Source organism: Anguilla rostrata, chromosome 2 (assembly GCF_018555375.3).
Source record: "Anguilla rostrata isolate EN2019 chromosome 2, ASM1855537v3, whole genome shotgun sequence".
Classification (NCBI taxonomy): domain Eukaryota; kingdom Metazoa; phylum Chordata; class Actinopteri; order Anguilliformes; family Anguillidae; genus Anguilla; species Anguilla rostrata.
Window position 1 is genome coordinate 26,668,464 of NC_057934.1, and position 13,092 is coordinate 26,681,555.

Genomic DNA, 13,092 nt, shown 5'->3' on the forward strand with positions numbered 1-13,092 from the left:
CTCATTTGAAAGGTTAAATTCTTGTTTAATTTATTCTCTGATTTGATTGGCATAAAAGTAAACCTATCACTGTTCAGATAAGCAAACATCTGCTATACAAATTACTACTGTACTGAAGAGAGGGGTGGTCAGATAAACCAGCCATGTTCTAAATGGATTATTGTCTGATTGAGTTTAAAATAATGGCTGACCTTGCTAACAGCGTTAGCTTGAATACGAGCAGGGGCATTTTGGATTACAGGCACATGCACATAGACAAAGGAGCCAGTATTGTATATTCCAAAAGTGAATGCAATGTAAGTACATTACATATTGACATTTAAAACTTTTTGAAAGCTGAAAGGGTATACAATTTTTTGATTAAAAAATAAACGAGACCAGGTAACCGTAGAAAGTACAAAAAAAAGTTTTATGATGTGGGTTACTGTGTAATAAGTGATTGGAGGCTGGGGAGCCTCCTTTTATTTTACTGCCATGTGTTGTCCTTACTGCTGATAAGGGAATGAGGGGTGTTGTTGTTGGCCAAACGTGACGCTCCCTCTAAACTGGCCTACACGTTATTTTCCACGAGCGGGCAGTAGAATAGAGGACACCGGTGAACTTTAATACTAGGTTACTACATCTGGGGCCTCATTTACAAAACGTATTTCAGATCAACTGTGTGGCGCGTGCATAGAAAATCACTTCAAAGTAGTGATTTTAAAAATTTCAACATGACTCGATTTGACCGTGGAAACGGTCGTCGCTCTACGTCAGGTCTTCACTTGACGTATGCACGCAAGTTCATTTTATAAATGAGCCCCCTGCAGTTTCTATAGCCTAATAAGCAAATGATTAAAGCACTTTCACGTGGATGTAATTTGCCACACATCGGCATTTATTAATCATCAGGAAATGATTGTTTATAGGAAATTCCTGTTTATTTCTTAACACAAAAACTATTCAAACGGCTAATACCTGTAGCCTAAAACAACATTAATTACTTACTCTGTTTAGTTTGTTTAACTTCTTTCATCATCAAATTTTTTCAAAATCTTCAGAAAAGAAAGGAAACATAGCCTGCCATGGGAACATTATTTAGCCTAAATTGTTAGCTGCCCAGATCTGTTGAACGAAGTGAAAAAAGAGACTGGCTCGCGAGGCTAGCTGACCAGTAACGTTAGTTGTCAATAGAGCTGGAAGTATCACCGGAGGTTATTGGCAAGGAAAACCAGACGATCCACTTGCCCTGGGTCCAGGGCAGAACGTTTTTTGTTGACAGAGGAAGTAACGTTAGCACAGGAAATGAACTTTGCATGCATGAACATGATTCGCCGCATGAAATTACAGCCTGCATGTTAATGCATGAACATGATTCGAACTTCGAATATTTTTTGACAGCCCTAGTGCTCACTGTAACTCAGGGCAAGAAAATTTTCACTTTTCAAACAAATGTAGTTCTTCACCGAACGCTTAGATGGTGTTAAACCGAATTCTCACCAGAAAAATGTTAATTTGGTTTATTTTGCTAATACCGTTCCTCTTTATGTTGGACTGTACTGTAATTTTGTACATACATACATTTTTCCTTGATAAACTGCATTTAGTGATGAGTATTGTAGGAATTTCTTAACAAAAATGATGGTATTGAAGATAAAGATAACAAACAAGTTTTAATAAAATGACTGGTTGGGAAGAGGTACAAGTACAGTCTTCGAAAATATTAGATCCAATACATGAGTTTAAATTGTTTTCAGAGACAAAGAGCTGTTGGTCCAGTCAATTATATTAATTTAATCGCCATATGCAAAACTTCCAATTATAGCTCATTTGAGGTTAGAGAGTCCATTTCAAGACAGAAATAGTTCATCATAGTTATAATCGGGCCAGTTAAACAGAAGTAATTTATTCCCTTAATGCACTTGATTACTGCAGCTGGTGTCTATGCCCTCTTACATTCCAACCAATACACTGTATGTGGTGAAACAGCATAGAATTAGATACATTGGCTATTGAATGTTAACATACAGCACTTAGTGAACTGTATCAAGTCATTAAATTTTATATAATTGCTTTTGTAATGCTTTATGTAAGTCATATTTTAAGGTATGACATGATCCTATAGTATGCAAGTTGGGGAGTGGTCTTATGACACATTCTTCCCCTCTCAGCGGATCCCAATGAAATGGTGGAAGGGATGTGGCTGGGAGTCAGTGTGGCAAGCCAGAGGCAGCAACAAGGGGGACGTGTGCTGGTAGGTTTTGCCACACTTTCCTGTGCATGGACTGATGTTGTTTTCGGTTGACATAATTAACACAGAAGAGCTCACTGACTCTCCATTGATATAGGTAGTTATTGATAGAGGAATTGCCTAGTGCACATTTTGTATTTTTCTTGTTGTATTGTAACAGTGCTGGCAAGCACAAAATATCTTTATGTATTCAATTCAATAGCTTTATGATATTATTCCAGTGCAGAAAGAAGGTTTTGAAAGTGTTGAAGGATGAATGAAGTGAATAGGGTAAAGAAAATACATTTTTCTCCATTTTGTCCTTTCGCTCTCGTCCAGGCTTGTGGACATCGCTATGTGAAGGTGATCAGAGGGGGTGCAGAGGAGCAATGGCGGATGATTGGAAAGTGCTATGTGCGGGGCAATGCCCTGACCTATGACTTCACTGATGATTGGCAAGAATACAACTATGAGGCCTGCAACCCAAACTTTGACATGGAGCTGGAGGGAATGTGCAACATGGGCATGTCAGCAGGCATAACTGAAACAGACATCTACATTGGTTCCCCAGGCAGCTTTGTATGGCAAGGTATGAGCCATTGTGGGCTTTTATGTCAGAGTATACCTCATGTCATTTATACCTAATTTGCACCATTTTACTTTGTGATCATTGTGATTGTTCCTGAACATCTGTGATGACTTTCACGTCTGTCACCTTATTTTAGGCAATGTTCATGTCACATGGCGGGATCCCACTCCTGGGAATTCCTGGGACTCCAATGTTAAAGACTTTGGCCAGCTGAGCAAGCGCTACAGCTACATGGGTATGGTGTCCATGCTACAGGCAGATTTCTGCACTGTGCCACACTAGCACTCCCTGATGCCAGAGGAAATTGATAATGTTGCAATACAAAAGACACTACAATTGATATAGATATAATTTTTGTTCATACTCTTTAAGTTTCTATGGTTATTATGTAAACACTTTTAGACGTATTTTAGAGTGCTGTGTAGTTTTATGTTTCGATAGTTGTGTTGCAGTGGGTGATGCATGTTCTGTTGAGTGTGTTACCCTGAGTAGCATATGACCCAGTGAGTGTTACAGTGAGCAAAAGATTTAAAAATGAGTGGGTTTTGGTGGCAAATGAATGACGTGTTACAGTGTTACAGTGTATGATTGGTTAAATTGAACCACGTATGTGATATGTTGCAGGTTACTCTGTCTTAGAGGAGAAGAAGTTGTTGAGTAGGCATGAGTACACAGTGGTGACAGGGTCTCCTCGGGATGAGGCCAAAGGATCGGTCACATTAGGACTGAAAGCGGATACTGAACTGCAGGTCGTCATCACCATTCCTGGGCAACAGGTGGGCTCCTACTTTGGGAGTAGCCTTGCTGTCACCGATCTCAACAATGATGAGTACGTCACCGTCAGCTTGACTATTTCCCACTCTTGCATTAGATCTGTCTCAGTAGACCATTCACAGTGGTAAAACTGAATTATATGTACATGTGTACTGTGTGCGTGTGTGTGTGTGTGTGTGTGCATGCATGTGATCACATGGGGTATTTTGCAGCTGGAATGACCTGATTGTGGGGGCCCCATTCTACTTTGACCGCAAGAAGGAGGAGGGTGGGGCAGTCTACTTGTTCATGAATGAGAACGGGGCATTTCAGAAAACTGCCACCATGGTGCTGACAGGTTTCAGGGCTTCAGCTTTTGGCCTGGCAGTGGCAGCCATCGGAGACATCAACCAAGACGGATTCCAAGGTAAACATCACTGCGGTTCCACATTCAACTTTTCACTAAGGGAGCTTCTGGGGAAAGACTCTGAACATATCTGTAAGGCCTTTCCTACTAGAAATCCAGGTTCAGGCTGCAGTCAAATGAAATTTCATTTTTTACTTTATCCAGAAGGCTCCTTATTGTATCTGTAAGTCACATCCTACCTCACACATACTTATAAAATGCTTGTACACACATGCTGTACTGGAATACACACTTATGACATTTTTGCAATCGCTACTGTGAATCACTGACAGACATTTGAAAGACAAGTATACAGTGCCCTCCAAAATAAAAATAAGAATATAATATAAGAATATACAATAAGAATAAGAATATGAATATAGCTAATGCTCTGCATTGCTTGTATAAAAATGGGAAAATTAAATTATTTTATGCTTATACAATTGCTCAGAGGAAATGCTATTTAACAAGTAACCATTTTTTGTTTTCCAAAATGAAAGATGCTGAAATTACTGTACTGTTTTCAATACTTTGTGCACCCTCCTTTTACAAAGATGAAACAACTGAGTCAAATTTTATAGAATTGATGAGAATGGTGAAGATAATATAAGGATTTTGACAATTTCTCAATACGAAATATTTCAAGGTCCTTTAGTGAAATTGTGGACTGCCGTCCAGGAGTCAGAAAGTAAAAGTACTGCCATTTGTTTCTTCCATCCCTGAACTCAACCAGCTGTTTTTGCAAAATAATTCTACCTCCTGGCTGAAGACGTATGCTAATTTGCAAATTCAGGTGATTGGAACAAAATACTGGGGTGGACTTTTACTTTTACCTGGATTTTCCATCTCTGGGAAAACAGTAATCATGTAGTCAGCCATATCTCTTGATTGATTTTGAGGTCAGGGTCATTGTCTTGTAGAAAAATCCATTCCTTGATATGACATCTTTGGATAACACTGGAACTTTGATTAGAACCAGGTTTTATGATCAGATAATCATAATATTTTTTATGAAAATATTTTTCAGTATGAAAATTGCCATAACATGGCAACCGTAAGTCAATTACTGAAGCTAGACAAATTTGTTTATCTCATCAGAGGCAATGTTTCAGAATTAGCCTACAAATGTTCCATGTGGATGAGCGCAAATATTCCGTATGTGTGAATATTTTGGATATGTGTGTGTGCTTCATAAGCAAGTAGTAATATGTACAAGCATGTTTTGTGTCTTCGTTGTAAAATATTAATTCCATAGTCATGACTCACACCATTGTCTATTAGTAGAGCTGACTGGACCCCAGCTATTTAATCACCAATGATTTCCTGCCTCTCCCCTGGAGGAAACTGTTGTAGTTCACTGACAGAATGCTGTTGTGAGTGTTAGCGATGCATCCATCATATAGCACCCACACCATTATATTTGCCACCTAATTTTGAATAAACAAGGCTTGTGGAAGTGGGAAGAGGTCATGTTGCTCATTTATGTTACTATTGTTTTTTGTTTCGTTGAGATGCTGTCTCCATGTTAATGGTGGGAAGTTACTGATTTATGGTTCACACCAAACCAGTTTCAATTTGTCCCTGATACCCATTTCCTCTCTAACCTGCAGACTTTGCAGTAGGAGCTCCATTTCATGGCACTGGGAAGGTTTTCATCTGGGTGGGTGGCAAGAAGGGCATCTCCCAAGAGGCCAGTCAGGTAACAGCTCTCACTTCGGTCATTTTATTGTACATTATCCCTCACCAGAGGTTGGAGATTTGAATCTGGGTTCATGTGCTTATTGTATGTGTACCCCTTAGTTATGTATCCAGCATTACTTAACCCCTTTGCACACAAATGACAAATCTGGCCAATCCTTTCCCATTTAGGGGGTACCCTATTTAAAGCTTTAACTCATGACATGGCTTAAAAATGGCTTAAATGCAGAAATACATTTGTATGATTTAAAATGCTACATTAATAATAACATATTAGTTTATATTCATAGTTTAGGAATAAATAAAGTGCCATACATGCAATTGTCTAGGCAAAAAAGCAAAAATGAATTAGCTCTTTTTTAGTTTGCAATGAAATACTAAGAGATCCCATATATTAGACAGGTTAAACTATACATGTCCTGGATCAAAAACTTGACCACAAGTGGGTAAATTATAAGGGTGGATATGTAGAACTACTGAAGATCTATAAAGAAAAAAGTAAGCAGTGTTCCCAGTGTCTCCACATTTATCCAAAAAGGTCTAAGTAATGCATTGCTGTAAATCATAACATAATCATGTATTTCACTACAGATCAACTGTTTTGCATCATTTTCAAGTGGGAATTACAAGCTCTCTGTCAGTACAGTGGTCTAAAATATCTAGGGGTCCAGAAACACATCCAAAATCGCTCCAAATGTGATTTAAAAATAACGCAAAAGCATTATCACACAATGTGGTACAGTACCTAAATGTGTAATCATTAACTCTGTATGTTTTTCTGTACTCTACTGTATCTAATGTTTCCTTGTATGTGGATGGGACGACGTTAAAACAATATTCAGCCGTTCACCACTTTTTGGCAAAGTTCCAGCTTACATCACATCCGGTGCATGTGCACAAACCCTGCTGAAGCTACTGACGGAAGCTTACATTACAGTGTGAAATATCCTCATTATAAAATTCCACTAACCTATTTGAAGACACTCAATTTCAAAAATAACGTTCATAACCTAAATATTTTGAACAGTAACACTTACATATCAATGAAAAGTGTGAACCTGTGTTCTTACCTGTGTTCAGACAGAGACAGAGAATCAATGTTCCTCTCATGACTTACTCCAGAAAACTATGTCAGCTAGATCCATCAAGAAACATATGGCTTAGCTATGCTCAGAAGTCCTCAATAATAATAATATCTTGCAAAATAAGATTAAACTGATCAATTTCATTTTGCCTGGTGCACAGAGTGAATGCATAAGGCGGAGATGATGATTCACAATTTTTGGTTATGCAGGTTTACAAAACGCTATTCAAAAAGTTAAATTAGACATGTTATACATTGTTAGAAAGCTTATACTTTCACCTATTTGATAAATTAATTGTTAATCAAGTCAGATTGTAATACAAAGGGCGACAACACCATAAACTGTCTGCGTGGTATTACATGCAGCTATTTTGGAAGGTACCCAGGCATCACAAATGAGTGTGCATTTCACAAACGGATTGTCCAAGGCAATATATGAGATGTCTCGAAAGGGACATCTCTATGCGTAAAACCAATGGTAATGTTGTATATTTATTCCATATTTAGTCCCAGATATTGACAGTAGAATGGCATGGTATAATTTTAGAAAAATGTGTCTTTATCTTTGTCTTTAACTTGTTTATTTCGTTATTCAGTGAGCAGGGTCTTCACTGATGTATTGGCATATCTTAGGGCTATTGTTGAGTTTATCTTGTTGCTATGATGGAATACAATTTTTAGTGGTGAAAGAATATTTTTATGAATGCCCAGATAGACACTATTGTCCAGTGTGTCATGGGGTGGAGGGTTTGCAGATGAGACTGCAGGGAGTGGGTGCGTGTTAAATGAATGACCAGCGCGACAATGGTGGTGCTGCGAAGCTCCATATTCAGCATAGTTGTTCTGTATCATCTACTAATGAAACTAGAACACAGAGTTTTCATTTTTAACTCATAGTTTGGTTGCATTGAGCAATCTAGGCACGCCGGCGTGAAGACCACTGGGGTCAAAGGGGTTAAATTACTTAAATTAATTAAATGATAATGTAACCTGGTCAGTGAGCTGTGGGGGGTGAAGCACTTTGACAGTCAATGATGATGCGAGCCAGTTTTTGTATTCATTTATAATAAATATGCAGTGATATCAGCAATTGAGATGGCCCAACTATTATACTATTGTAAAATGTGATGCTCATAACAGAATTAAAGGACAAATTAATTTTTAAAAAAGGTTATTACTCTACTGCTATTTTACAAGCCCTTTTTGTCTTGGCAGGTGATTGAAGGGAAGGAGGTGGGTGATGGCCAGTTCCAGACATTTGGCTACTCTATCAACGGTGGCATGGACATGGATGAGAACAGCTACCCTGATGTCTTGGTGGGCTCCCTGGATGACCGCATCGCTCTGCTGAGGTGGGGAGTGTTGGGAACTGTTTCTTATTTCTACACTACATTTTATGGTTATCTTGGAAAATCTGAAACACCTGTCCTGCTCTTGTAAAGCTCTGCCTATCACTGATCCTCTGTACCAGCTCAATTTAAGCATACCAGTCTTGATCCATGGCAGGTTTCCAGCTAGTTCAGTAGATTTACATGTACATTGATGTTTATTATTATACAGTAAGTGCAGACCTTTGCAGGGGCAATTAGTGAGGATGTCAGCAAGCCAAACAAGCAAATATTTTTAAATGATTCTTGTGGAAAAAACAAAAAAACATTCCCAAATTGGCTTGCTTTCCCCTTTGGCCAAATACCAGGTTTTCAGTGGGCAGGGTTAAGTGGGTGTTGGCTACGTAACAAAAGCCTTAAGTCCAGTGAAATCTTTTCGACATGTGATATGTAAATTATGCACTTTCCACTTTTGCGTGGGTAAGGCAAACTAAGCTGAAAATGCCTAAGCATTGCCCCTTTTCTGGATGTGGAGAAAGCAATACACTTCATAAAATAAAGAGACCTACAAGAAATGGGTTTTATCTCTGGAGCCCACCGGCACTGCAATATTGCAATAACTTGTACAGATAGTATTTGCAGTGCCCAATTTTGCCTGGAACTTTTTGCAGAACACGGTGGATCAGTAAGTAGTCCTACCGTTAGCTGGCAACAAGTAAATATCTTTCAAATATAGACATGTGGCAGCAAATACTTTCTTCATTCGAATGTAATGTCTGTAGTTTGAGACTGCTATAGAGTTTAATGTTAGTGTAAAGTAGCTAGGTGTACAATGTTATTACTCATTGAATTATCTTCAGGTTTAACTATACGATGGTAAAGCTTAGTTTATGTTGCTTTCTTTCATTTTGTCTGTAAGGTTTCTGCATTGGACAATCTGCTCTAACAAGCTCTAACCTACTGTAGCTAGCAATGAGGCATGGCTTATACATGACCTGACTTATGGATATGAATGTTAATGAGCGCAGGATACACGCCCAACCAGTCCTTGTCTGCTGAACAGGTTACAATAATCTAATAGTGTTTATTACAATTTAATGGTTATAATTGGGTTAAAAACGTGAAAGAAATATTAAGAAGACAATAAATTGTCATTTCTGGGGAATATAACCACAATTTGAATCCAGTTGCCTGATTGTACAGGTATTTTACTGAGAGTGCTGAAGAGCACTGTGTGCTGTATCAGCACAATTAGACGCCACAGTATGCTTTGTATATGCTTCCCTTTTAACCTTTGCCTTTATGGTCTCCCTATTACTAGGGCACGTCCAGTTATTCACCTCTCCAAAAACTTCACTGTGCTACCCAAGATAGTGGACCCCAACCACTGCACCCCTGGTGAGAAGGCCTGGTAAGAAGCCCTATTTTTTATAAGAAATTTCTGGCAACTCTGCTTCTTGTACTATTGTGCCCTGGAGTTATTTAACTTGTTGATGCAAACCCCTAGTGGCCATGACGCCGGCATCATGAGATTGTTCAACTCAGATGTTCAGTGCTCCTGCAACCAAACGAGTTTAAAACCCAAACTTTGTGTTCTAGCTTTATTACTAGATGATTCAGGACAACTATGCCGAAGACAGAGTTTGTAATCGCCACCGTTCTCGTGGTTTTTTTATTGTGCGCTCCAATAAACAAACAAACAAAACACACACAACAGGAGAAGGGAATAGATGATATGCAGCTCTTGTGTGTATCTCATTCCAGAGTCCCATTCTCATTGCAGGCAGAACAGATAAAGTGTTACTAATTACTGTAATTGCATACAGCTGCAGTTGCAGGCCAGCAAAACCACTGCATCTCCGCCTGCAGATGGCACCCTAACCAAAACTACACCTCCACAGTGATTTTCTTAATAATGTAGGAGTTACAGTGTATGCTGCAAAGAAAAATTACAAGCCATTTATATTTATGATATGCTGTTTGAATATAAGAGTGAAGCATATGGCACTGTTTCAGTGTGACAGAATTGTTTATTTGTTTAATATTGGCAAATAATACTTTCTTTAAAATCCTTAATCATTCCTTGTCCAATTAAATGTATTGTTTTAGTGCAGAAAATTAAAGGTTGGGGTTGTGTTTGCAATGGTCATAGAATGGGATTACAAATAAGCAGTACTATGGCTGTTGGATGGGCCATCTTGTCAAGATATTGGTCTAGAGCACAGGTTTGCTTGAATTTAATTTTTGTAAAGTTTTTATTTTTTGTAACTCAAGCAAAATCTCTCATTTTCAAATGTTTCACTGCTGTGCTTTACAGTGTGACTGTCAAGGTGTGCTTCTCATACACCCTCAGCACAGGCAACAAGGACTATAAGAAGAACATCAGTAAGTGGCTATCCATTTTTTATAATAAACATATTTTTACCACTTATGTTTTTCCATTGGTTGACTCTTCACTCTACTCTTGTACCTCCTCAATTTAGCTGTGAAGTATACTGTGGAGGCTGATCGGAATCAACGCAGCGCACGTGTTCGTTTCATCAACAATAAGCATGACATCTACACAGGCTTCCTGTCTATGCCCTCTACCATGTGCCAAGCCTTGGACCTCAGCCTGATGGTATGAGCCCACCCTTACTTTTTATACTGATTCACATTGCAGCCTGACTCTTTAACCCATGATTGTTCAGATAATATAAAACTGATAGATCGACAGATATTAGACTGACATTCTGACCCTGTTGGACCTGTTGGTCCTTTCCATGAATGCTGATGAAAACAAAATTTGATTTTAAAACATTTTCATATAGTTGAGGCCAAAGGTTTAGATACACCTAAGTTAAAGACATTCAAACTCAATTTTTCTCAACTCCACACATTTTATGTTACCATACATTTCCTGTGTTAAGTCAGTTAGGGTATCTGCTTTATTTCTATAAGAGGTCATTTTAAAATAATAGCGATGAGACAGATTTATTTCAGCTTTCATGTACTATATCATTTTATGTATATATTTTCAGTGGGTCAAAAGTGTACATGCACTTTGTTAGTATTTGGTGGCATTGCCTGTTAATTGCTTAACTTAAATCAAACACTTGGGGTAGCCTTCCACAAGCTTCTCACAATACTTTGGCGGAATTTTTGCCCATTCCTACTGACGGAATTGGTATAACTCAGTCAGGTTTATGGGCCTCCTTGCTCAGACACGCTTTTTCAGTTAAGTCCACAAATTTTTCTGTGGGATTCAGTTCAGGGCTTTGTGATGGCCACTCTAGTACTTTTACTTTGTTGTCTTTAAGCCATTTTGGAGGTAGACTTAGGATCATTGTCCTGCTGGAAGACCCAATTGTGAACAGGTTTTAACTTTCTAGCTGATGTCTTGAGGTGTTTCTTCAGTATTTTTAGATAATCCTCGATGCCATCTATTTTCTGAAGTGCACCGGTCCCTTTTACAGCAAAACACTCTGACACGATGCCGCCACCCCTATGCTTCACAGTTGGGCTGGTGTTCTTAGGATTGAAAGCCTCACCCTTTTTCCTCTGTAAATAGCGCTGATCATTATGGCCAAACAGTTAAATTTTTGTTTCATCTGACCAGAGAACACTCCTCCAAAAGGCTAGGTCTTCATCCTGGTTATCACCTGCAAACTTCATTCTGGCTTTTTAATGCCAGTCTTCGAGTAGGGGTTTCTTCCTTGCGTGACAGCCTTTCAAGGCCGTGGTGATATAGGATTATCTTAATGGTGGATGTAGATACCTTGGTTGCCTCAAATTCATTCACCAGTTCCTTTCTTGTTGTTTTGGGGTTCAGTTGAACCTTTCGGACCAAAGTTTGCTCAGCCCTGATAGTTAATTTGTGCCTCCTTCCTGAACAATGCAGTGTCTGTGTAGTCCCAAGATTTTTATTTTTGCATACAGTTATTTGTACAGATGCTTGTGGTACCTTCTGTTGTTTGGAAATTGTCCACTTTTTTTTCGTGAGGTCTTGGCTGAGTTGCTTGGGTTTTCCCATGGTATCAAGGGCAGTGGCTGTATAGGTAGGCGGTTAAATACAGCCACAGGTGCCAGTTAACTCCTAATTATGACAGTTGGGCAACAGAAGCTTCTAAAAAGTCATTACATCAATTTCTGGAATCTTCCAGACTGTTTAAGCCTGGTGCATACTAGAGGATTTTCAAATCGTAATCCCGATTTTAAAAACGTGGGAGACCACAGACAGATTTAACCGATTTTTAATATTTTAATCGTAAGAACGCACACACCAGACGATTCAGTCCAGACGCAGGACCACACACTTGGCATTTATACTAAACGATTTCAGAGTGGCGATTCCAGGGACTTTTTTTATTTCTGCAAGCTGATTCCCCATCTCCATGGAGACCACAACGTTACAATAATTACATATATACATAATACAATAATATTGATACTTTTGTTGCTACGTGCAGTTGCCTAACCGCATCGAGTATAAAACAATATCGTCCGCAGAGAACTTCTTCGGTTTCGGCAAGCCAAAATTAATTCGGTTGGTGACGCTTCCCGGTCAGCTCGCTCTCATTGGCTGTTGCTGGTTTCTGCTCAATATTCCATTACATTACATTACATTACAGGCATTTGGCAGACGCTCTTATCCAGAGCGACGTACAACAAAGCGTATAACCATAACCAGGAACAAGTATGACGAAACCCCTAGAGAGAAGTACCGGTCCAAGTGCAGGGAACAACCGCATAGTTCAACTTGGACCCTGATGGTTAAACTGATTAACACTAACAACGAGAACGGCAACAACGCAATCTATGGAAAAATAAAAATAAATAAAAATACAAGTAGTCGTTAAGACAGTTGATGCGCCTAAGTCACCTATGAAACAGCTGCCTAGTTACAACCCTAAGTTTAGTCATTTACAGGGGGGAAGGGAGGGATGGGGAGAGGTGCAGCCTGAAGAGGTGGGTCTTCAGTCGTCGTTTGAAATGGGTCACAGTCTCAGCTGTTCTGACCTCCACAGGGAGGTCATTCCACCATCG

The 13,092-nt window shown here is 39.1% G+C and overlaps 1 protein-coding gene across 4 annotated transcripts in view; it reads left to right on the plus strand.

The window, feature by feature from the left end:
* LOC135247694 (integrin alpha-3-like) overlaps nt 1-13,092 on the plus strand; it is a 118,747-nt gene that overhangs the window by 40,296 nt on the left and 65,359 nt on the right. For all 4 annotated transcript variants that reach the window (XR_010328271.1, XM_064321443.1, XM_064321442.1 and 1 more), the window contains 10 exons: nt 2,151-2,233; nt 2,549-2,798; nt 2,935-3,033; nt 3,423-3,627; nt 3,785-3,978; nt 5,568-5,656; nt 7,955-8,091; nt 9,389-9,478; nt 10,385-10,452; nt 10,551-10,687. Coding sequence is in view for 3 of the 4 variants with exons in the window: in XM_064321443.1 (XP_064177513.1) it covers nt 2,151-2,233; nt 2,549-2,798; nt 2,935-3,033; nt 3,423-3,627; nt 3,785-3,978; nt 5,568-5,656; nt 7,955-8,091; nt 9,389-9,478; nt 10,385-10,452; nt 10,551-10,687 (1,352 nt within the window). In the remaining variant the exon portion in view is untranslated. The remainder of the gene's footprint in view (nt 1-2,150; nt 2,234-2,548; nt 2,799-2,934; nt 3,034-3,422; nt 3,628-3,784; nt 3,979-5,567; nt 5,657-7,954; nt 8,092-9,388; nt 9,479-10,384; nt 10,453-10,550; nt 10,688-13,092) is intronic.